Source organism: Macaca mulatta, chromosome 8, assembly GCF_049350105.2.
Source record: "Macaca mulatta isolate MMU2019108-1 chromosome 8, T2T-MMU8v2.0, whole genome shotgun sequence".
Lineage (NCBI taxonomy): Eukaryota > Metazoa > Chordata > Mammalia > Primates > Cercopithecidae > Macaca > Macaca mulatta.
Window position 1 is genome coordinate 134,512,839 of NC_133413.1, and position 24,426 is coordinate 134,537,264.

At 40.8% G+C, this 24,426-nt stretch overlaps 1 protein-coding gene across 5 annotated transcripts in view; it reads left to right on the forward strand.

Annotated features, from left to right (window-relative positions):
* FER1L6 (fer-1 like family member 6) overlaps positions 1-23,466 on the forward strand; it is a 213,970-nt gene extending 190,504 nt beyond the window's left edge. For 4 of the 5 annotated variants that reach the window (XM_077944009.1, XM_077944008.1, XM_077944010.1 and 1 more), the window contains 4 exons: positions 2,960-3,201; positions 5,019-5,182; positions 20,126-20,226; positions 20,894-23,466. In XM_077944009.1, coding sequence (XP_077800135.1) covers positions 2,960-3,201; positions 5,019-5,182; positions 20,126-20,226; positions 20,894-21,077 — 691 coding nt within the window. In that variant the 3' untranslated portion in view covers positions 21,078-23,466. Of the gene's footprint in view, positions 1-2,959; positions 3,202-5,018; positions 5,183-20,125; positions 20,227-20,893 lie in introns of those variants that run through there. The other variant, XR_013397421.1, reaches the window with a different exon arrangement.
* Positions 23,467-24,426: the final 960 nt, after the last annotated feature.

Genomic DNA, 24,426 nt, shown 5'->3' on the forward strand with positions numbered 1-24,426 from the left:
TAACATTTGTCATATATCTATCTTTAAACAGAAGGAAGCAGAGTGATGTGGTGCTGTTAAAGAAATATTAATATGTCAAGCAGATTGTAAAGTGAATGTGAAAGCTAAAATTTAGACCTTCCTGTTTGCTAGTGGTATTGATTAAAAAAAGATACAGCCTAAGCCCCAGAGAAGCATTTTATAGCTCTTTTACATCTTGGCTCTGCTTCCTTTTGACCACTAGTCAGGGAAGGGGATGAGGTGGTATGGCATCAGAAAAAAGGTGATTTAAATCTGTACCTTAACTAAAACCTACCTCTGCCTTATGCTAATATCTCTTTGCCTTCCCCAAATGGAAGTATTCTGTCTCCAGAATGTATGTTATCAATGACTTGCAGTCATACCACATCCAGTGGTTCAAAATTCCCATTTTTTTCTTAATAAAAATATAGAATGAGTTAAACTTTTACAAAGCAGGAGGAATAGAAGGAGCATGACCCAAAATAAGATTTTAAGATCCTCTGAAATTGCTGTCTCATCACCAGTTTAACGTATCCTGTAAATAGGTATTTTACCATGGCTTGAAATACGGAAGGATTCTGGGAGAGTTCGGGTTGAGACTTCCAGAAGCTGGCCTTCTGGAAAATGTGTTGAAGGAGATGTCTATTCACTCACTCTCTGTCTCCTTCCCTCCCACTCACTTCTCAGCCAACTCCAGTCTGGCTTTCTTCCCAATATTCCACCAAAGCAGGTCTCGCTAAAGTGACAGTGCTCTCCATTTTGCTAAATCTAATTGTCTTGTGTTTTTAAAAATTAGTCCTTATCTTATTGCATTTGTCTGAGGAGCATTTGTCACACCTAAGCACCTCTTCTTTGTGAAACACCTTCTTGCCTTAACTTCTGTAGCAACACGTGTCTGTTTTTTCTCTTATCCCCTTGATTACTTCTTGTCTGTGTCCTTCAAAAGCTCATTTTCTGCCGTCTAGCAGTTAAATAGCTCGTAGCATTGTCCTGGGCCAACTTCTCATCTCCCACTCTTTTATCTCTCTGCCATTTTCAACTAACACTTCGCTTGAATCAAGTGGTTCAAATAACCAATGGCTTTAGTTGTCACCTTTTAATTTCCATTCTTGACAACTCCTGTTCCCAATGTGTCTACATAGATTCCTCAAAAGCAGCACCTCAAACTGAACAACTCTAAAACCAAAATGATCTTACAACACTTTCTTCTCTGTGGTTCCTTATCGTAGTGACTGGCACCATCATCCATTAGGTTGAGAACCCCAAATCTGCAGACCCTTTCCTCACTGACTTCCCCATTTCTAATGTGCTGTCAGAGCCTGTCCACTTCACCTCCCAAGTGGCCATCAGCACTGTTCATCCTCTCCATCTTAGCCTCATCCCACCATTGTCTTTTCCTCCATCATCTCTTGCTAGGTGGGACCACAGCAATACCAATGCCACCATCAAATTGGCCTCTCCATATTCATTCTTGCCCTCCAATAATTTGTTCTCTATGTTTAAACATGAGCTATCTTTTCAAAACACAATCTGATCATGTCAGTCCTGTCCTTAAAACCCTTCAATGACATCTCATTTTCTCTGAACAGAGATTCAAATCCTTAATACATCCTAAAATATCCCATATAGCTAGCCCCTGCCTCTCCCTTCAGCCTCATTTCATAGCACACTCCCCCTTGCTCTCTGCAAGAAGAACTAAGAAGAAAGACCTTCTAAGGCTGCATCCTTACTTCTTCTTCCACGGAGCCTTTGCACATCTCTCTCTCTAGTGACTTCTGCCACTCACTCATATCCCTCTCTCCCCTTTCCCCTATAACTATAGCTCCATGAAGCAAGGACCATCTCTGTGTGCTCCCTAACACTCCCCTGGTGTCAAGCTCTCTCATAGCCTCAGAACAGATACCACAAATGTATTGGTTGAGTGAACACCATCTTTAGCTAAATAATTGGGCCCATACATGAGTGGTGACACTCCTCCGTGAAGAGAAAGGCCTTCACTCCCCTCTTCCCTGCCCTGGGAAGGAAGGATGTCTGCTTTCAGAAAGCACACAGTTTGAAATTATCAACTAGTTTGAATAAAAAGTACTTATTTTCTCAATTAATTCACCATGGACAAAGTAGTAGGGATAAATGTACTAATTGTAACTTATATTATGCTGGGGATGGAGGAGGAAGACCAGGTAATACTAAGAAGAAAGAATATGATAGATAATTTGGAATGTCCAAGGCACATTTAGGCATCATCTCATGTGATTTTTCAGAACAACCCTATAAACTAGGTGCTATAATTGCTTCCAGTGTACAGATGAAACAAAGACACAGGGAGGTTAGATAACTTACCTATGGCTGCACAGTAAGTGGTGCGGTCAGAGTTGGAATCCAGATGGGTGCAGGCAGCCCTCCCACCCTCCATGCCACACCAATCCAAGCCTGTTGGGCTTTCTAGGCCTAGAATCAGGGAGGAGGGGACCAATTATAGTCTGATGGCACAGGTCTGACAACACAAGTCTATACCAGCCCAGTGCATGCCTGACGGCACAGGTCTACAGCAGCCCAATTTCAGAGTCCTCAGTGTACTGGGTAATCTTGTTCTAACACTCAAGTATAGAGGTGGCATCCCTTACAAAGAGGGCTCCCAGGGTGACAGAGATTCAGATTACACTTTCACTTCATATTTCCTGAATTCCCCATCTTGATTGCATGGGGCTTCAGATCTATACAAGCAATTGAAGACCCTTCCCCAGCCTGCCTTGGAATGAGCCATTTTTCTGTTATGACAGACTCTCCGACCCCTATTTTACTCATTCAAGTTAAAATGGAAACTTCCACCTGAATCTAATCATAATGATTTTTAAACTATAATCTGTGACCACACTGAAATGAGCTAAATCGCTTATGATTATCCTGATGGCTGGAGAACGTACTCTGAGTATTTGAATTCTTTGAAATATTTTCTCAGGTGGTTAAAGGGTTTGGAAGATGACAAGCAGGAGACAGACGTGCATTACAACTCCCTGACTGGAGAGGGCAACTTCAACTGGCGCTTCCTGTTTCCGTTTCAGTATCTCCCGGCTGAGAAGCAAATGGTCATTACCAAGAGGGAGAACATCTTCTCTCTAGAGAAGATGGAGTGTAAGACTCCCGCTGTGTTGGTGCTGCAGGTTTGGGATTTTGAAAGGCTGTCCTCAGATGACTTCCTGGGTAAGCCAGTGACTTCATCAAGCACATATTAGTTTCAGCTTTTGGAGAGCTTGGTCTGATTTAGTTACAAAGCTAATAATTTCAGCACTATCTACAATAGCAAAAACTTGGAAACATCCCAAATAGCCATTAATAGGGATTAGTTAAATGAGTGATGGTGCATCCACATGATGGACCACTACATATTCCAAAAGACTTAAGTTGATCTTTGCTGTACCACTAAAAAGTCATTAAACTTTGAGCTAATTACTGGTCTGCTCTGTGCCTCAGTTGTAAAATGAGGGTAGTAATATTACATATTTCAGAGAGGGGCAGAGCTGTAAATGTGGTAACACAAAGAGCACGCCATAGTGCCTCACACATAGTAAGCACTTGTAAGCCAAAATGTACCTGAGACAAGTTTCAATCAATTTAGAAGTTTATTTTGCCAAGAATAAGGACAGGCCTGTGATATAGCCTCAGGAGGTCTTGATGACATGTGTCCAAAGTGGTCAGACCTCACGTTGGTTTTATACATTTTAGGGTGATATAAGACATCAATACACATAAGATGTATGTTGGCTTGGTCTGGAAAGGTGGGACAAGTGGAAGTGGGGGCTTCCAGTTCGTAGGCAGATTCAAAGGTTTTCCAATTGGAAATTGGTTATCGTCTAAAAACCTGGAATCAAGAGAAAGGAATGTCTGGGTTATGATAAGGAGTTGTGAAGACCAAGGTTTTTTCATGCATATGAAGCCTCAAGGTAGCAGGCTTTGGAGAAGATAGATTATCAGACTTGAAGAGTCTGTTCTATGAGTCTTAAGGTCTTTGTTGATGTTAACAGTAATGAGGCATGTCTGACTCCCCCTTCCCATCAATGGCCTAGAACTAGCTTTTCAGGTTAATTTTAGAATGCCTTTGGCGGAGAGGAGGAGTCCATTCAGATGGTTGGGGGGCTTAAAATTTTATTTTTGGCTTACACACTCAAGTGACAGTCCTGCAAATGTTAAAAATATGGGACTATCTAATGAGTTGGACAGTTGTACAGGATGCATTAAGTGAAAAAAGAAAAATCTCATTTCTGTAAACTACATTTATATGTATAGGATAAAGGGATAGTCAGAGAGAGAAGGCTAAGCACCAATACACAGAGCAGTGCTCAACTTTTTAGGGATGAAATTATGAAAAATTTTTCCATTCTCATGTTTTTGCCCATGTATATATGCTCTGAAGTTTCCATATTTAACAAATGTTAATTTATAATAGGAAAAAATGGTTAAAGAGATATAGAACTCATGGCAATCTCTTACTCTGCCTTGTGTTCACTCATTGGAAAAACAGTGTTGGGAACCCACTAAGGTTCATTTCCTGTCCTGCAGAGTAGATACAAAGACAATAAGACTAGTAGTCTCTGACCTGGAAGAGTTTAGTGGACACCAAGAGGGAGGTGAAGTGGGGTGAGGAGGATCTCATGGGGTTGTCAGTGCTAAAGCAGGGGAAGGTTAAAGCCAATAATCCAGGCTCAGGGAGTAGAGGAGGTGCTCAGCAGTGATGCTGCCTGCAACTGAGGCTTGCAAGTTAAGTATTGTTAACTTAAGAGTTAAAACAAGCTCTTCCTTTGTCTTCTACCTGCTACCATGTGATTAATCTTTTGATGACACCAAACATGTCTCAATCCTATTTGTACTCCCAATACCTAGCACATAGTTGTGATCCAATGTGGTACTGATTGAATGACTAGGAAGTGAAGGGTGAATGAATGAATGAGGATGGTTATTGAGAAGCTCTTCTGTTACTTTTAGAAAATGCTTCCCTAACTGTAAGGGTCATCTCTCCACAGGCACCCTGGAAATGAACCTCAACAGTTTCCCTCGAGCAGCTAAGTCTGCCAAAGCCTGTGATCTCGCCAAGTTTGAAAATGCAAGTGAGGATACCAAGATCTCTATATTCCAGCAAAAACGTGTGCGTGGCTGGTGGCCTTTTTCTAAGAGCAAAGAACTCACAGTAAGTGACAGCTATAGGAGGTGGAGGAGATGGGGGAAGTTGGGGGCATCATGCTGTTTCAATGAGTCATTTTGTGAACTTCAAGTAAAATGCCTTGAAATGACATGAACCCTTCATGCAGAGGTTCTGCTAAGAAGCAAGAACTTTTAAAACTTTATAAATGCATGAAGACTTAGCAATCTATGTTGAGGTGATTTTCTATCCTTTTGGCCTAAACTTATGCCCCTGGCATTATTTTTCAACATTTCTTAAAATTATGCATGAATTCCTGAGTAATATACAATTTCAATGCAATTACCTTATGCCTTCATCCTCAAATGTAAGGCATGATTTTTTTTCAAAGAAGGTGATGGCAGGAGATGCCATGTATCCCTTTTCCTGAATTGCCCACTTCCTGCAAATGCATGTCAGACTGTGTGGCATGTGTTTGGAGGAATTTTTGACCTTCAACAAATATTGGGAAGACAGTTTCTTCTTCCTATTCTTTCCCTCACTGATCCTCTGTAAGACAGGAGGGATGACTTAGTGAGGTTGGAAAAAGGTACTGAGACTGATAGCAGGGTCTTTTTTCTGCTAGCCTCCCCTTGGGATGAGTGCATTCTGCCCCCGCTTCTAGTGCCTTGTGGCAAAAGCACACCTAGGACAGGATTTTTCTGGTAGCACGTCTGGATAGAGACCTATTTCTCTTTCTGTCTCTGCTTGAGGATCTAGTGGGTGTGAGGCAGGGATTCCCCTTGTACCTCACTGGGTAAATGGCAGCTGCTGGTCTGACCTCATGGTGTCTAGTTTTATTATATTTTCTGAGAGTTTGTCTCTTCTATACATTCTTAATTGGATCCCCTTGATTGGTGAGGTTGCTGGAGAGGTCCAGCCAGTTTCATTCACCCTCAAGTACTTAATGAGGGGTTACTACATGCCAGTCTCTGGGCTTGGTTCTGGGCAATCAATATTTGTTGGATGCATGAATGAAACCAGAAATGAATGAGTCATGGCCTCTGCTCTCAGCCGTCTCAGAGTCCAGTGAGAGGGACAAACAGGTCAACATCCAATCATGCATGGAATAACCGAGGTGTGAAATGCAGGGAAGGAATGGAGAGGTGAGAGGGATGCAATTGTCCTGATGGAGTTGAGGGTTCAAACAGGACAAAGGACAATGAAAAGGCATTTTATAGATGAAAAACAGCAGATGTCTCCTCCAAGTGAACCATGATGAGTACAGTATGGAGGCATGAAGGGGCTCCCAGTAGAAAGCTAACAACCCTCTGATCAAAATTCCTGAACACAGTACAAGGTTGGAAAATGGGGATTGCCAGGCCCAGAAGTCCAAACTGTTATCCTTTGACATCATTCTAATCTGTCTACATTAATAAGCAGTAAATTTAGATGCATGATCATATAATAGCAGTCGTCTATTATATCTTATATTCCTTTAGATTTTGAGAAATATGTACAGACTCCTGTTATTTCATTTAATCCTAATTACTCTTCATTTTCCATGTCATTTACTTATTTCTTCATTTCATCCAACAAGTATTTTCTGAGCTTCTATCAAATGATAGGCCCTGAGAATAAGACATGAGTAATACAGACAAGGTCTCTGTCATCACAGAGCTTACAGTCTTAAGTCAAGTTCAGACATACAGACCCACAGAGAGCTACTCACACATACTCCAAGAAAGAATGACTTAGAACAAGGGCTGGGCGGGAGACAGCACCGAATCAAAGCTTATCCAATGCAGGGATTTCCATTCACTATGGTGGCAGTGGAAGGCCTTTCTGTGCCTGTGAAACTAAGTTGAAACTTGATGAATGAAATGTAGTGAGCCATGGGAGGAAGAGCATTTCCCACAGAGTAAATTCCACAGGCAAACGGCCTGAGGTGGGAATGAGTTCAGTGCTTTGGACAAACTAAAATCCCAAATGAATAAAAACCTCCCATAACTGGCGTGTGATGCATGAGGGCAGTGCTGGTGAAATGGAGAGGACACTAGAGCCTGATCACACAGGCCTCAAGGCTATGGTGAAACGCTTGGACTTCATTCTCAAAGGAAAGCCACTGCATGATTTCCAGCAGGGAGGGGATCTGCCTCACCTAGGAAACACATCCCCTTAATGCTGTGTGGACAATGGTCAGAAGAGGATCAAACTTGGAGAGAGAGGACTAGGCAGAAATGTAGGAAAGAGTTAAAATGTGCTGAAATAGGAACTCAGAGAGGAGGCTCTTTGGAGAAGGGCACTTGGTTGCTGTGTCAAATGCTCCTGAGAGTTGAAGAAGCCACAAAGATGTGCCCATTGGACTTAATGGCATGGAGGTTCCCGGTGACCTTTAAAAAAGCAGCACTGTGAATGTCCACAGCATTATTCATAATAGCCCCAAAGCAGAAACACTCAAATGTCCATCAGCTGGTGAGTCAATTTTTAAAATGTGGTGTATCCATACAATGGAATATTATTCAGTCATGAAAAGGAATGAAGTACTGATACGTGCACCAACATGGATGAACCTTGCAAATGTTATACTAAGTGAAAGAAGCCTGTCTTGAAAGACTACATACTGGTCTGATTTCATTTGTGTGAAATGCTCAGAATAGGCAAATCCATAGAAAATAGATGAGCAGTTGCCAGGGGCTGGGGTGGGGTAGAAAGGGAATGGGGAGCAACTGGTATGGAGTTTCTTTTTGGGGTGATTAAAAAAAAGTTCTGAAATCAAATAGTGGTGATGGCAGTACAATTTTGTGAACATATTAAAATCTATGTAATTGTTGTATAATTTAAAAGAGTGAACTTGGTGAAACCCCGTCTCTACTAAAAATACAAAAAATTAGCCGGGCATGGTGGCAGGCGCTACTCAGGAGGCTGAGGCAGGAGAATGGTGTGAACCTGGGAAGCAGAGCTTCCAGTGAGCCGAGATCGCACCACTGCACTCTAGCCTGGGCAACAGAGCGAGACTCCGTCTCAAAAAACCAAAAAACAAAGCCAGAATGAACGTTATGATATATGAATTTTATCTCAGTTTTTTAAAAGCAATGTTAGTGGAATGGTGAAGACAGAAGTAGATGAACGTGGATTGTCCAGTGAATGAGGAGCAGGTTAGTGTAGACTCTCTAGAACCCCCACCAGTTTCATCTCTCACTGCTCCCCTCTCAACCATCTCAAACCCTTCCCAGACTCTTGCTTGTCTGGTCTGTGGACTGGTTCTTCTGCCTGGATTGCCTTAGCCCCTTTCCCTGAGAAAACTCCTAGTCTTTAAATATTTGGAGATTCTTTTTAGCAGTTGTCCCTCTGAGATGCTTTCCTGGGTATCCTCAGCCTGGGTGGGCTTGCCTTCTACTTCCCTACATGTATCTCTTGACACACTATTTGAACTTGTCCGTGGACTTCATGGTTCTTCTACTGTCAGCAATTTGAATCCAAAAAGTATGTTTTTGCTTTCCGTTCCCTTTCTTAATTTTCAGTGTCTAATGTACATAGCACATAATACTCAAATATTTATTGAATGAATCAATTAATTCAAGAATAATTAATTGACCCTACTATAAAGAGATTATAAGGTTTTCTTCTGTTTAGTGTACTAAGCACATAAGAAGTGCTTAGTAAATGTTCTTTGAAAATGAACATATTAGTACACATTGATTTATATGATTATCTGAGTGTCGGTTTAGAAGCCAGAGAGGAATAAAGAAATGACAGAAGACAGGTAGATTTTAATGGCAAGGGGATCAAAAGATTTGGATTGAATATTACACAGTGGCGCATGGATGAACCTTTGGGCTGTGGCAGTCTGTTTTCCTAGACTGTATTAAGATCTGTAGAAGCATTTGAGCTTATGATCTGAGCCCCACCTGCTAGGTACCAGAGTAGTGGCAATTTCCATGATTTTTCACCTTCTGTCCATGCTGTCCTTGCCTTGCCAGAGCCTAGGTATGTCAGGTTATTATAGTGATTTAAATTCATTTGTTGAGTAGTTTTGTAATGACTGTAATGTTCTCACTTAAGTGAGACATTTATGTGGGAAATTTACTGTCTAGTTTGATTGACTCAATGCAGAGTTTTTCTGCTTTTGTGCTTTGGAGGGTCCATTTGAAGATCCCTCTATTTGAAGATTCCTCTTTGTCTCATGAGGGAAAACCTAACAGAGCCACTGAGGCCAGATCACCTCTTACAGTCCTATCATAAAAGAGAAGCCTCTTTTATGAGGACATGCACATTTTATAATTTAAGATCCCACAGAGGACTTATGTGCATCAAAAAATGCATGTCTGTGTTAAAAATTTCAAAAGCTTTCTGGATTGTCCTAGGGATTGCAATCAGTAATAATGAGAGGGGTGGATTCCACCCTAGAACGGCGCCAGGTCAGCAGATAAGCAATGCATTCAAGGCTAACTGGGGCCAAGCACAGTGGCACACACTTGTAGTCTCAGCTACTTGCGATGCTGAGGCAGGAGGATCCCTGGAGCCCAGGAGCTCAAGTCTACCCTGGGCAACAGAGTGAGACCTTGTCTGTAATAATAACAAACACTGACTCCTGGATTCCATCCTTTAAGAAATAAGAAAAACCATCTTGGGTCCAAAGCCTGGCTCCATTATTTACCAGCTGTCTGAACTTTACCATGAACCTCAGTTTTCTTAGCTGTAAAGATTGAGAAACTTAAAGTATGTACCTCATGAGCTGTCATAACCCTGAAATGAGATAGAATCTGTGTGCCTGGAACATACTAAGTGTTCAATAAATATCAGATTTTCGCTTGAGCGAAAATTTACTCAGCAGTAAACTGTTTTGACCAGTCCCTGCTCCCACCTCCTTCTGGGCCCCAAGATGAGGGAAATGCCTCAAACTCAAAATACCTAAATATCTTAGTCAATGTTAACATCTAATCCTTAGGGGTTACACTTTTGGTAAATGTAAGAAAAAAGAAGGGGCTGGGTGTGGTAGCTCATACCTGTAATCCCAGCACTTTGGAGTAGGAGGACATCTTGAGCCTGAGAGTTGGAGACCAGCCTGGGTAACACAGTGACACCCCATCTCTCCAAAAAATTTTTAAAATTTGCCAGGAATGGTGGTACCTACCTATAGTCCCAGCTACTCAGGAGGCTGAGGAAATAGGATCCCTTGAGCCCAGGAGTTCAAGGTTGCAGTGAGCTATAATCACGCCTTTGCATTCCAGCCTGGGCAACATATGGAGTCCCTGTCTCTATAGAAAAAAAGGAAAGAAAAGAAAAAGAAAGGGGGCCGGGGAGGGGAAGGAATAGAACCTCTAGCAACATACTCTTAACTACTTTATAAATGATTCTCCTGATGACTTGGCCATGATAATGAATTTTCACAGGAGATTGTTTTAAAGATTTGAAATGGCTCTGTTGTCTGGGGGTTCGTTGTCTCATGCTGAGAAAAAATTCAGGATATGGACATGTGTGAATGGGTTAAGGAGTGGAAAGTTTAATAGACAGAAGAAAGGAGAGGAGTTCCTTGAGAGAGAGAGACCCGTCCAAAAAGGTGGGGAGGTGGCAGACTGCAACAGATTTTATAGGCAGGCTGGAGAAGGTGGTGTCTGATTTACATAGGGCTCACACATTGGTTCAATCACATATGACGTTTACATAGGGCCCAGGAAAACTGGTCGCCCCACCCTAATCTTATTATGCAAATAGGCTTTCCAGTTGATTGGCACCATCTTTTCTGTTCTTTACTGTACACGTGGCTGAGGGAAGGGAAGACGAGACCGCCATCTTGAACATGTCTAGTCCCTGCCAGCATTCACCATGCAAGCTCCCAGCTCGCTTGTCTCTGCCTGCAGTTCGATTTTACAGGCTGCTCTTTGTTAAAGAGAAAGGCCTTACCGAGGACTCCCATACCCTTACTACCTGCCTAAGTGATTTCTTCTTAACTCTTGTATCACCTTCTATACTAAGGATAGGGGCTTCTAATTAAATGCTCTTCATTTCTATCAACGTAGTTTTCCCGAGTCTAGATGATCATGTTGCTCCTTCAGTAGTTCATTTTTCAACAGTTACAGAGAGCCTCCTCTGGGCAGGGCTTTGGTAGGATATCCTGAATGCAAAGATGAATAGGATGCAGCTCTTGCCCCCAAGGAGCTGCTGTCTTGAGAAGACAGAACAGTTGCCGGTTGCTTCTCTTGTCTGACTGTCCTAGTAACAAGTGTTACCAATAGGAACTGACTACCAGAACCTGTTCTGAAAGACTGAACATATAAACAGCAGTGGTCAGACCACACGTGACAATAAAGCTACAACCTCTGCAGCAACGAGCCCCAAACCGTCAGAGCTTGGGCAATGACTGCAAGCTTCCCTAATTGGTGCCCCTCCTTCCAAATATGTTCCCCTAACTAATCACATATGACAGCCCCCTACTTAGCCTGCTTCCAGTTTCCCCACACGAGCACCTTTCAGTCAGAACACATCCGATGACTTCCCTTTTCTTGTGATAAATCTTCCTCTCTCCCTATTTTTGAGTCTCTGACAAACCTAAGTGAGGGCAGCTCTAAATAAATAGCCTCTGTTTGTTCTTATCTTGGTGATCTTTGTTGATTTCCACAGCACAAAACACTGAATGTATATTAATTCATTTATCTGCTAAAACCCCCTGAAAACATATATAATCAATCCCAGTTTTATAGATAAGGAAGCTGAGGCACTAAGAGCTTAAGTAACTTGCCTCATGTCACACAGCTACTCAGGGAGGATGAGATTCAAACACAAGCAGTTCACCCCTACACTCTTGAGTCCTAACCACTGTGCCATACTTCCTTTTCTGGCAGAGGGTCATAGAAACAGAAGGGACGTCCAACCTGTCCTGGGGTCACCAGCAATCTTCACCATAGAGGTGAAGTCTGAAGTGATATTTTTGGGGGAAATACAATTTAGAACAAAGTTTCCCAACTCAAAAGCTAATGAAGTTTTATCATTGAGTAGTCATTAAAAGCAACCTGCTGAGAGATTGCGGAGACAGAAATTTCATCCTTTTATATAGCTGAGCAGCAATCACCCATTACATACATATTTTCGGGAGAAATGATAACTAGTTCTCAAATAAGAGGACTTCACAGCCCCATTTGTCACACATTGTTCTAGATTCACATGGTCATTGAGGTGACCATTTATGTTACTTGATTAGTTTTACCCAAAGGAAAAACAAACTTCTCAAATCTTTTTGCCACCTGCCAGAGATTTTTTAAACATATTTATTTTTAAATCTGTTATCAGTGCCCCCCCAGCAGTGTCATTTAGTCAATCTTCTCAAATCTTTATGACAGGAGGTAGTTTTGCAAATTGGGGCAAAGTGCTCACCAAAGTTAGCCTCCTAACCTCTCAGAGAAACTGGGGTATAGGGTGCTATTCTCTTGATGTTTACATTTCAAGGAGATGGTTCTCAGATCCTTGAAAAAGACGTTCCTGGGTGTTAAAGACAAAAGGCCTATCAGCTTTCATTTTTTTTAAATAATGAGAAAAAAAAAAAGCTTTCAAAACAATTTATATACATTTCAAAGAAAAGAGAAAGTGCTTACAATTTCTCTAACGTAAATGCTTTAAGAGAAAAGGGGGAAGGAAATCTCTTCCGATTTTCAACAGGGAGAACTAAGCCTCTCATTTTTTATTTTTATTTGCCCTTACACCTCCTAAAGGGAAAAGAAGAATCGACTTTCATGCATACCAGTGGCCCATGGTCAGAGCCTGGCCAAGGCTAGGAGCAGCATGGAACATGGTCCTGAAAGCCCTGCTTTGGCCTGCAGAAGGGATGTATTCCAGCTACCCCTGTCTTCTTGTTACAGGAAAGGGGTCCCAGTCCAGACCCCAAGAGAGGGCTCCTGGATCTTGGGCAAGAAGGAATTCAGGGCAAGTCTGTAAAAAGAAAGCAAGTTTATTAAGAAAGTAAAGGAATAAAAGAATGGCAACTCCATAGACAGAGCAGCCCTGAGGACTGCTAGTTGCCCATTTTTACGGTTATTTCTTGATGATATGCTAAACAGGGGTGGATTCATGCCTTCCCTTTGTAGACCATAGAGGGTAACTTCCTGACATTACCATGGCATTTGTAAGCTATCATGGTGCTCGCTGGTGGGAGTGTAGCAGTGATGATGACCAGAGGTCACTCTTGTCCTCTGATCGTTGGTTCTGGTGGGTTTTGGCTGGCTTCTTTACTGCAACCTGTTTTATCAGCAAGGTCTTTATGACCTGTATCTTGTGCTGACCTTCAGTCTCATCCTGTGACTTAGAATGCCTTAACCGTCAGGAGTGCAGCCTCGTAGGTCTCAGCTCCATCGTACCCAGCTCCTATTCAAGATGGAGTTGCTTTGGTTCAAATGCCTCTGACACTCTTTCCTCCTTAAGTAATCAATAACCATATTAAGAAAATAACTTTCTCCTAATGGAGTAGCAAGTTAGGTGGTCCAGAGTAAATGGTGTAATGGAAAACTCCTGCCATTCCTGGGGGCACTTCTGTTTCCATGTGTGTAAAATCACTAAGTTAGACTGGGTGCCTCCAACATGCATGCCCATCCTAGACATTCTCTAATTCCAACTCTGTGTGCCCTCTCCTTCCGTTCTTTGAAGCCAGTATCCGAACATTGCTGTCTGGTTTTAGTTCCTGGCAAGCAAGAGAGAGTTTGTTTATGGCCATGGACACCTGCCAGATTTATTTTTAAAGCTGCTTATCAGTGCCCCCCAGCAGCATCATTTAGACATTTAGACCACACAGCTTCTAGTGTGGAATGTGGAATGTGGCTGTCCTCATAGTAAGTGAAAAACAGCTCCACGGCATTGCTGAGGAATGGGGACCCTTGGGAGAAAGAAAGGGAATATCTACGACCATGTTCTTCGTGAAGCACATTGCACTATGCATTTTATATGCCTTATCCCAAGTCATCCTACTCAAAGCAACCTTTAAATAAATCACTCTTTTAATAGATAAAGATCAAAAAATGTCTTTTACAAGTTAATCCCACAAACTGACAGACAGCCAAGGTAAATCGCATCCCCGGTACATCAACAACTAAAACTCAAAGGGAGATTTCTGTGCTTCCAGTTTGGTGTGAAAAACAGCTGTCAGCATCTATTATGGCTACATACTTATATGTTATGTTCTAAAGATTCAGCAGTGAATGAGATAAATTCCTAGCATCCTGAAGTCCACAACTTAGCTGGGGAGGGTGGGAGATAGATCATTTAAATAATATTTAGCAAGATCAGATAGGAGCAGAGGAGGGAGATATTTTTATATAAAGATTCTTTTTAAGATAGGGTGTATAATGTGCATGTATAGGAAATCTGAAAAGCACAAAAGGTAGAAAAAATAGCACACATATGTATACCATCTAAAGAAAACTCTTGCTAATGGGGTGGTTATTCCTAATATTTTCTCTATGCATAATCATTCCATACTTAAAATAGTGCCTTCTTCATTTTGTTCCACTCAGTTTTCTTATGAGCATTCCTCTGCATTATACTAGCAATATTATTAACTCTATATTCTCAAAATAAAAATGCCAGTTTAATCATTGTGTTTGTCCTCAACATTTATTCATTTAAAAAATGTGAGCACACAGAAAAGTTGAAATGGAACAATGATCAGCCATAGATCCACCACCAAAGTTCAACACTTGCTAATATTTTGCCATATTTATTTTGTCAATATATTTGCGTATACTCCATCGATATATGAAGTATATTTGAGTATTTGTGTGTATGTATATATGCCTATTTTTTGACTGAACAATTTAAGCTGCAGACATTCTGACACTCTACCCCTAAATACTTCAGCATGCATCTCAGGAATATAGACCCTCTCCTACATAACCACAATGCTGTCACCACATATAAGTAAATAATGATTCCCTAATGTAATCTGATATCCATACCATATTCGTGTCTCCATCTAGAAAAAGAATACCCTATTGCCCCCAAAATGTCTTATATAGCTGTTTCATTTTCAAAACAAGACTCAATCATGGTTTATGTATTGCTTTTCATTATTATATCTCTTTGGTCTATTTTAAAACAATCTTCTGACCTTTTCCCCTCATGTTGACTATTTAATGAGACTAGGCTTGCTTTATCTGCTTGTTTTCTCATCATATTGCTTATCTTATTCTCTATCCTCTGTATTTCCCGTGAAGTGTAAGTTAGATATGACAGCATTTATCAAGTTGTTTAACAGGTGATGCTGTTTACTCCATAGCGGATCATGCCAGGAGGCACATGCTATCAGATGGTCTCATATTAGTGATGCTGTGTTTGCTCACTTGACTATGTTGGTAAATACAAGATCTCTTCACTGTAAAGGCACATTTTCCCCTTTGCAGTTAGCAGACAACTGATGGGTAACGTGGTGCTGTGGGGAATTCCTGTTCTGCTCTACCCAAAGGCTTTAATAACTACTGGCGATCTTAATTATTTCATTGGTTTTATAAAATAATTTTTCTAACCCTTCCTTACATCTGTCTGTCTAAGCTATGTATCGATCTATTTACCTATCTACTATCATTTGAAAGAATGTATTTATTGGTTGGCATTTATCTGTTAAAAAGAGCTTTCCCTCATCAATTGGAAATAAATCAGTCATCCTCCTCCCCTACTCCTAAAAAAGACAGGGTAAATACATAATTCTATCGCTTAGTAACCAAATTTTACAATTCAGAGTTGGTATAAGAGCCATCTCTAATGATTTTCCCTTGCTTTTGTTGTTACTGTTATCACTATGGATTCATGGATTTTTAACAAATGCATTGTAAGTTCTATCCACTGAAGAATCTAGAATTAAAATCACCCAGTAGCAAAGACGACTCCTAGCACCTAGATCCTGGTTTCTACACATCAGCTCCTACTGAAAACCAACGAACCAAAGAAACAAAAAACAGGGATCTTTGGGGAAATGGCTGACTCCAGGTCTATGGCAGATAAAATCCAAAATGAGTCTGGGACATCTCAGTGGAGCAAATAGGGCAATTTGAACATCCAAAAGAATAATGACTGTGCTTTGTACATAACACTTTTTCTGAGTTTTGAATTATTTCCTTAACATAGTTACCCAGAAATGGAATTCCTACATTCAGCATATAAGATTATGTATGACCATATAATACACACATAGTTGTATGCGTGTATATATGTGTATACAACTACATATAATATACACACACACGTAGTTGTATACATGTGTATATGTGTATACAACTGTATTTTTGTGGTCATATATCTTATGTATGTACACACATGTATGTGGATATAACTATACACATAAATACACGTATACATATATAATGTGTATATGCAATGTGTGTGTGTGTATATATATTCCTTTTCCTAAAAGATTTTGCCAGCATACTTTCCTCCATTAACATATGAGAATGCCTCACGTAATTCCAGTCAGGGGTGTGTTTTCATAAGCAATAATCATTGCTGAAGGCATGTCCATTCCAAATGCAATCACTTCTCAGCCTCTGAAGGCATCCCTCCTGTAGGCACGGTGCAGTTTGGCACATCAATTGTATATGTGATATGACGAATCCAGGCTTCTCAAGGATCTTTTCTTACTGTCTCCCATCCACAAATATCATTAGGCTAGTAGATAGTCTCTCAGACTGTCTATTTTTACTAACTCTGATTTTAAATTACATTTAGAGGATATTATTAGCTTATGACCTCTCCTTGGTGCTGAGCTGGATGCTGATGGTTGAAACAGGACAGGAAACCTGTGTGTGGAGCGATACCCAGAGCCACGGCATTTATCGAAGCTGTCAGTAAACACCTTTCCCCTGCAGCCTTCCCAATGCCTGATAGATGCATTGTGACCTTTCTAGCAGGGTGGTGGAGCTGGCGCAAGGCTCTTCATGATGATAACAAATGACTCCTATCTCTAGGGCAGAAGTAATTTAATATTCTCTGCCTCCTTTTTCTTTGCATTTGTTTTCCTATAGGAATCTGGGCCTGTGGGACTTTTCTGGTATTTTCTTTATGGACAGAAGATGTTTTCTGTTAAACTGCATGTTTCTGTTGATGAAATAGTATTGAAGTTAACAACTACCATAGTTAAAGGCTTTCTAGTTAACAAGCCCTAGGCTAAGCACTGCATATGTGTTATTTCATTTATTTTTCAAAGCAACCTTATAGGGTACATGCTGTTAATAGCCTCAGTATAGTGAGACTTAAAGAGGGCAGGTGACTTACCCAAGATCACACAGCTAGTAAATTGTAGAGCCTGGTTTCAAATGCGGATCTGTCTATTCACAAGTCCTATTCACTTGACTATTTGTGTTGTCCTATGCCACGCTATGCCATGCTATGCTATAATATTAAGCTATCCAAAGCCAGCCCACAGATAGAGATCAAAAGCATATACTAATGCCAGTGCAATGACAGCAATTATGTATGGGGTTCCTCCTGAATAGTTCAGAAACGGCACATTTATTCATTGTTACATAAATAGCCTACTTTTTTCTTCCAGAACAAAGTGCCATTTAGACACGTAAAGTGGCAAAGGAATGGAGTTTGGCATCAAAGGACCTTGGTGCGAATCCGGGTTTTTTAACATCAGTTAGCAAACATCACCAAGCCTTGGTTTCCTTGGTTGTAAAATGGCAATAAAAATGCCGTATAGTTTGTCAGATTGCCCAAAAGGTTAAATGAGCTAATGCATGCATAAAACACCATGCAAGTGCCAGAGTTGAGTTTATTGTTATTAAGAGTAGAGAACAAAGGGGCAACTGCGATCCTCTTACTGTGGCCCTAACTTACTCTCTGTCGATTTCTCTTCTCTCTTCCAAGCATTCTGGATCCTAGCAATTGGTTAGCTCCTCTTAAGCTGACTCTACTTCAAATTAGTGGAAGTGGATGAAGTTCCTAGTGCATAATATTCTGCTCAGCGGAGCTTAAGTTACCTGTGAATGATCTCTGGAAATAAGTCTGTTTTGTATATTGGACGTCATTTCTCCATGAGTTTTGGACTTATTTCTTGAGTCTCTCCCAGCCATCAAGTCCTTAACTCTGCCTTTCATCAATCCTAGAAGTTAGAACCAGATAGCTCTAGAAAGCATCTGGCCATTTGACAGATCAGAAAACTGAGACTCAAGAAGACAAGTGCCATTGGATGGTGATCATGAAGACAATTATGGAGTCATCTCATGTTAGAGTTAGGCAGGCTCTTATAAACCTTCTAGTCCAATTTTCTGGCAATTAGAGGAATAAGTTGGAAGGCAGCCTGCTATAATGGAAAGAGTATGAGCTTTGGTATCATACAGACCTGGGTTCAAATTCCAGTTGGTTGGCTTGTTGCCTGTGTGACCTTGGAAAAGTTATTTGATCTCTGTGGTTTCATTTCTGTATCTACACAAGGGAGACCTACCTTGCTTATTGCTATGATTGATAGACAGATAAATGATAGAACAAACCAACCTGGGGCAAAGTGAGCAATCAGTAAAGCACTACAATTACAGTTATACATATTATTACTCTACTATTGATGAATGTTTAAAGGAGAAATTCAAATCAATAGAAGCTTTATATTTTTTTCCCCACAGTTTTCAAATATTTTCTGAATGCCTATATGTGCAAGTCATTGCCTATGGGGCTAAGATTTCTCAACAGGAATGAGAGACTACATATATACATGTTTTCACAAAACATTTCTAGATCATAGGACATTTAATGCTACTCTGAGTTGGGCCAGGGTTCCATTCAAAGGATGAATGAGACCATCTAGATTTTAACTCATGATTTCACTGGTAATAAAAGTCCACTGCACTTCTTTATTAATTCAGGCAGCCATGCCACTCCCTCTCTTTTCCTGCCCCGCAACCTTACCCCATATGTATTCTATATCTTTCTTACATCTCCCATGATTATATTTTAATGGCTGCCAGGAACCAAACCTACTTGTGAAGAAGTCCTGGCCTTTTTAGGGTGAATGGGTAAGTTAACACAAGACCACTGGCTCATCGGAATCTTAGACTTTTGTATTGGGGTAAGAAATCAATAATGTCTGTAAAGTCAAGTAATGCCCAGTTCATGTGTGATTCAGAGGAAGAAGCTTTATCAGCAATCGTGTGTAATAAAATGTTTCACTCCTACCAGCTCTGCCTCCTTCCTATCATCTTGAATTTCAATGCACAAAACCAAAAGAGGCAGGAGAAATGAGAGTCTCTGTCACCAAGAATAGGAGCTCCAGGAGATCAGAAGTTCTGTTTTTCTTAATCATTAAGTCTCTAGTGCCTAGAGCAATGCATGGCATACAAAGGATCCCCAAAAGTGCTGAATGAATTAGTGAACAAAGGAGAATGGCTAACTTTTGTGGGGGTCCTATCTCATCCTTTGATAAATCAAGACATACGTCCCTGCCGAGAACTGTGGCATAGTGTTCTAAAGAAACACATTACTCACAATTTTCAAATAAAATAGGCCATTTCTTATTGAGAGAACAGGGGAAGAGGGAGGGAGTGCTGTAATAAAAGGATAACCCTAAAATCACTAGGGGGGACAACAAAAAGAATGAAGAATGACAGAAAAGAAACACCATTCAGCAAATGTGGGATCACTGTCATCAATTTCCTCTTGAGAATTGACAGAGAAGACAGACTGTATCAGATTCAAAAGGGTCTGCCACTCAATTAGTCCCCTTTCTAATTACTGCAATATTTCTTCAAATATCAAGTGTCTACAAGAAGAGTAGTACATGTGACTGGGCTTGTGTGTCTGTGTGGACACATGGGACGCTTTCCTTCCACAAATCTTGAAACATCATTCCTAGGCTTTTGCTGTTCATCATAAAAATGGCTTCTCCCAGGACCAAAAAAGCAACAATATTTATCAAAATAAAGCAGCAGGATAATCAAAATACTTTCTGGAATTCTCCAACTTGGTAACACTTCTAGAAGGTTGCCATTGGCCCCGTGGGTCTTTGTGACTAGAAACAAAAGCTTTTGCATCTTTTTGCAGGGCAAGGTTGAAGCTGAGTTCCACCTAGTTACAGCAGAAGAAGCTGAGAAAAATCCTGTTGGAAAAGCCCGAAAGGAGCCAGAGCCCCTGGCCAAGCCCAAGTGAGTGGAGTTGTGAGTGGGAACATCAGAAATGGGAAGGGGCCTTTGCAGTCCTCACTGCTGTCTGATATGGGCACTTCATTAGAGCAGTCCTGTGAGATACCCAGGAAGCCAGGAGGCAGTCAATCGGTGCCTTCCAACCTGTGTAGCTTTTTGAAGAAAAAGCTAAATATAAGAAGAAATATAAGACATAAACTATGCCTTCCAGGAGCTTTTGATCTATTTGGGGAAAATAACGCATTCATAAAATAGTTGTTAGAGTGTAGAAGACTCCGTAGTTTCAAAAGAGGGTGAGTCAAGCGATGAAAGAGTTAGGAACTTGAAGTGAAGGGAATCACTGGGGTCTGAGGCTGTCAGGAAAGACTTCATAGAAAAGGTGGGATTTGAGCTGGTAGGTGGGACAGATGGAGGGTGATGGGGCCTTGGGCTGGATTCTAACTGGACTCTTGCTCTCTGCTCCACATCAGCCTTTAACCATGGTACAGGAATCCTCATCATACAATGTCAGGCTGCTCCTGCTTCAGGTCACATGCTCTTCTCCCATTTTCAGGCCTCTCCCTATGGGTCCTCAGAAAGTGGGAGTCAGAAACATTTCCTGGGTGTCTTAAGCACTCTGAGTGTTGACAGGATGACCCCCCTTTTTGATTTTCTCTTCCTTCCCCCTCAGCCGCCCAGACACCTCCTTTTCCTGGTTCATGAGCCCCTTTAAGTGCCTGTACCACCTCATCTGGAAGAATTACAAAAAGTACATCATCATTGCTTTCATTCTGATCATCCTCATCATCTTCCTGGTCCTTTTCATCTACACCTTGCCAGGAGCCATCAGCCGAAGGATCGTTGTGGGCTCATAGAGGATCATGGCGGACCCAGATCCTCCCCATATACTAATCCTCTCTTCCTCATCTGGGAGCTTCTAAGAACATGTCAAACGCATGGCACTGTGCTGAGTGCTAAGGGGACAGATCAACCCTTCTTGGAAGAGATGGAAAAGAAACATTTTCTCCCTGCTCCAACCCCCGCCTCCAGGTTTCAAACTTATGAGACATAAGGCATGTTTTATCCCTTGGGCAGCATGAAATAAGGCACTTTCACCTCATGGTAATCAACAGTGACCTCAAATTAACTTAGATCAATGTTATCTTTATGTAATTGCTTATATCCTGAGAGGTTTAGTTCTGGGTCAGAGATTTTATTAGAAGTACTTTATTTTAAATAAAAATTTAGGCCAGTTGTGGTGGCTCACGCCTATAATCCCAGCACTTTGGGAGGCTGAGGCAAGTGGATCACTTGAGGCCAGGAGTTCAAGACCAGGTTGGCCAACATAGTGAAACCCCTTCTATACTAAAAATACAAAAATTGTCAGGCATGGTGGCACGCACCTATAATCCCAGCCACTCGGGAGGCAGAGGTTGCCGTGAGCCGAGATCGTGCCACTGCACTCCAGCCTTGGTGACAGAGTAAGACTCTGTATCGGAAAAATATAAAAATAAAATTTTAGAGCAAACAAACTGAAAATATTATAACAAATTACTAGACATTGAACCTGTCCCTTATATCTTAACCTTGTGTAATCCTTATAGTTTACAGAACACATTCACTTAGGCTGTGAAACTGGCTTGCAGACAATGTCACATAAATCATCTAAAATACCTTATTGTTGAAATTTCCATCTAGAGACGAGATGTTGTGGATTTTCTATTAAAGTCACCACTTGCGGAACATGTTCAATAGTAGTAGTTGGCTCTGGAGAAACCTATTTTGATTTATGCTCTGTGGCAGTTTCCAGATGGGAACTTTTTAATATGTTGTAAGATATATGAAATATAATTGCGTGGATGGATCAGGGGCAGCTCCATGCCACCAGCAGGAATTCTCTTTTGTCAGATATACAAGGTCCACCAAGTACGGTGTTCCCATAGACCATGATATGAATGGCCATCCCTGGCACTATTCAGCACTTAGCCTGACTACCATATGTGCCAGATTTCATCATGAATCTTAAGCACAAATTTTTATTTTATTTGAGACAGAGTCTTACACTCTTCGCCCAGGCTCGAGTGCAGTGGCACGATCTTGGCTCACTGCAATCTCCACTTCCTGGGTTCAAGCAATTCTCATGCCTCAGTCTCCCAAGAAACTGGGATTACAGGCACTTGCCACCACACCTGTTTTTTTTTGTTTTTTTTTTGTTTGCATTTTTAGTAGAGATGGCCACCAGGTTGGCCAGGCTAGTCTTGAACTCCTGGCCTCAAGTGATCTGACTACCTTGGCCTCCCAAAGTGCTAGGATTACAGGCAGGAGCCACCACACCCAGCTGCTTAAGCACAAACTAATTTCAAAACCAGTCTTAGAAATGATATCCTACGCACTTGTCAAATGGGGTCAGTGTTTCTCGAAAGTAAACCTCTGCTCTTCATAACACAGAAATCTGCCACCCTACCTAAGGCAGGGACTTGAAATGAGGCACAGTTTTCTCAGATATAATAAGGAAACAGAAGAATTGGAATATTTAGTCTCAATTCCCATGCACAATTTTCGGCCTCGTATGCAAATCAATATGACAACCATTTCTTTTTTCTATCAGCAAGAGTCATTTGTTGGTGTTGGGAGGCTAGGTTGGAGTTCCCCTCTTGACACCAGAAACACCAGGGCTACTGTTTTGTTTGACAGTCTAGCACAGATGTCTTCTAAAGGGTAACATTTACTTCTATATAGAAAGCCATTTTTAGAATGTTCCTGGTCCATCAAAGGAAGACTAAAAGCATGTTCTGTGTGATTTTGGACTTAAGCCTTTTTCACTGAATTCTGGCCCTAGATACTCACTAGTAACCATAAGGCCCTGTTTTCCCCAAATGCTGAAATAGAACATTTACTGCATTGGCAATGTTTTCTAGTGGGATTGGTTACACAAACTGTCATTCATTTTTACTGTGCAATATTGCACAGCCATAATTAACGGTGTAGTTAAAAATATTTGATGGCATGGAATATATACATTGAATACATTGTAAGTAGGAAAATATACAGGCTAGAAAACTGTATGTATAGCATGTTGTAAAAAGAAAATATATATATACATGCATAGCAAAAAATGTCAGGAAGAATATGCCAAAATATTAATGATTATCTTTTAGTATCATCTTTTTTACTTTGTCTATTTCTCCTAAAACTTCTAAAATAAAAAGGTATTATTTTTCATGTAAAAAGCTTAATAAACTTATGTGTCCATTTAAAAATATTCACCGAGTGTCTCCTATGTGCTGGACAGTGGGGATATGGCAGAGAAAGGACAAACAGTAGCTCCCCACGATATTTTATCTTCAAATTATGGGTCATCCAAGAAAGGCACCAGATAAGGAATGTATTTCATGGATGAGGTTTAGGAAAAAGTATGACTACACCTCTGGTGATGTTGACAAGGAGAACAGCATTATTTTAGGATAAATGTGAAAGTAAGGTATTCTGCTTTCTGCTGGATTGTGGACAGGAAGATGACAGGTAAATTCTTGACAAAATGTACATTTTTCCAATTCATACTAAAAAGCTAAAAGTTCAAAATCCTTGTAAGTTAAACAGAGCTCATTAACTCTCCTTTGATGTCAAAAGACATCCAAATGCTAAAAGCCTGGAGCAGTATTTGAAACACTTTCAGATCAGATGGCATCTTAAGAAATGTGTGAGAAGCAGTGGAAAGCAATGATAATTTTGGAATCAGCTATGTCTGGTATTCTATACATAGTTTATTGCATATGCCTGTCCTGCATGTAAAAATTAAATAATGTTCCATGCCTAATTGTGCAGCCCTGGTGCTAAAGATATTACAGTGTTGTTTTTTTTTTTAAGCCCATTTCCCAAGAAGTTGTCATGAGTTCCTACTTGTGTTCTTAAATAAGATTAATTTAAATTTATTCATTTGACAGCTTAGAGTTTTCTTACAGTTTAAATCTGTTTCAGAAAGGTTTTATTTATGTATTTTACAACATTTGAATCTTTTTCCCCCAAACAAAGCAAAACAAAATTAATACCAGCAATAACCACCACCACCACCACCACCACCACCCCACAGGATGGGATATCCAGTTCTGTGTCACCAGAGGTTGAAACACTGGTACCCCTCTTGCTCTTTCCTTTATAAGACACATACACGGAAATTACAAGATCTACTTCACAGCTGGGGCCATTTGGTGCTTAGTCATTTAA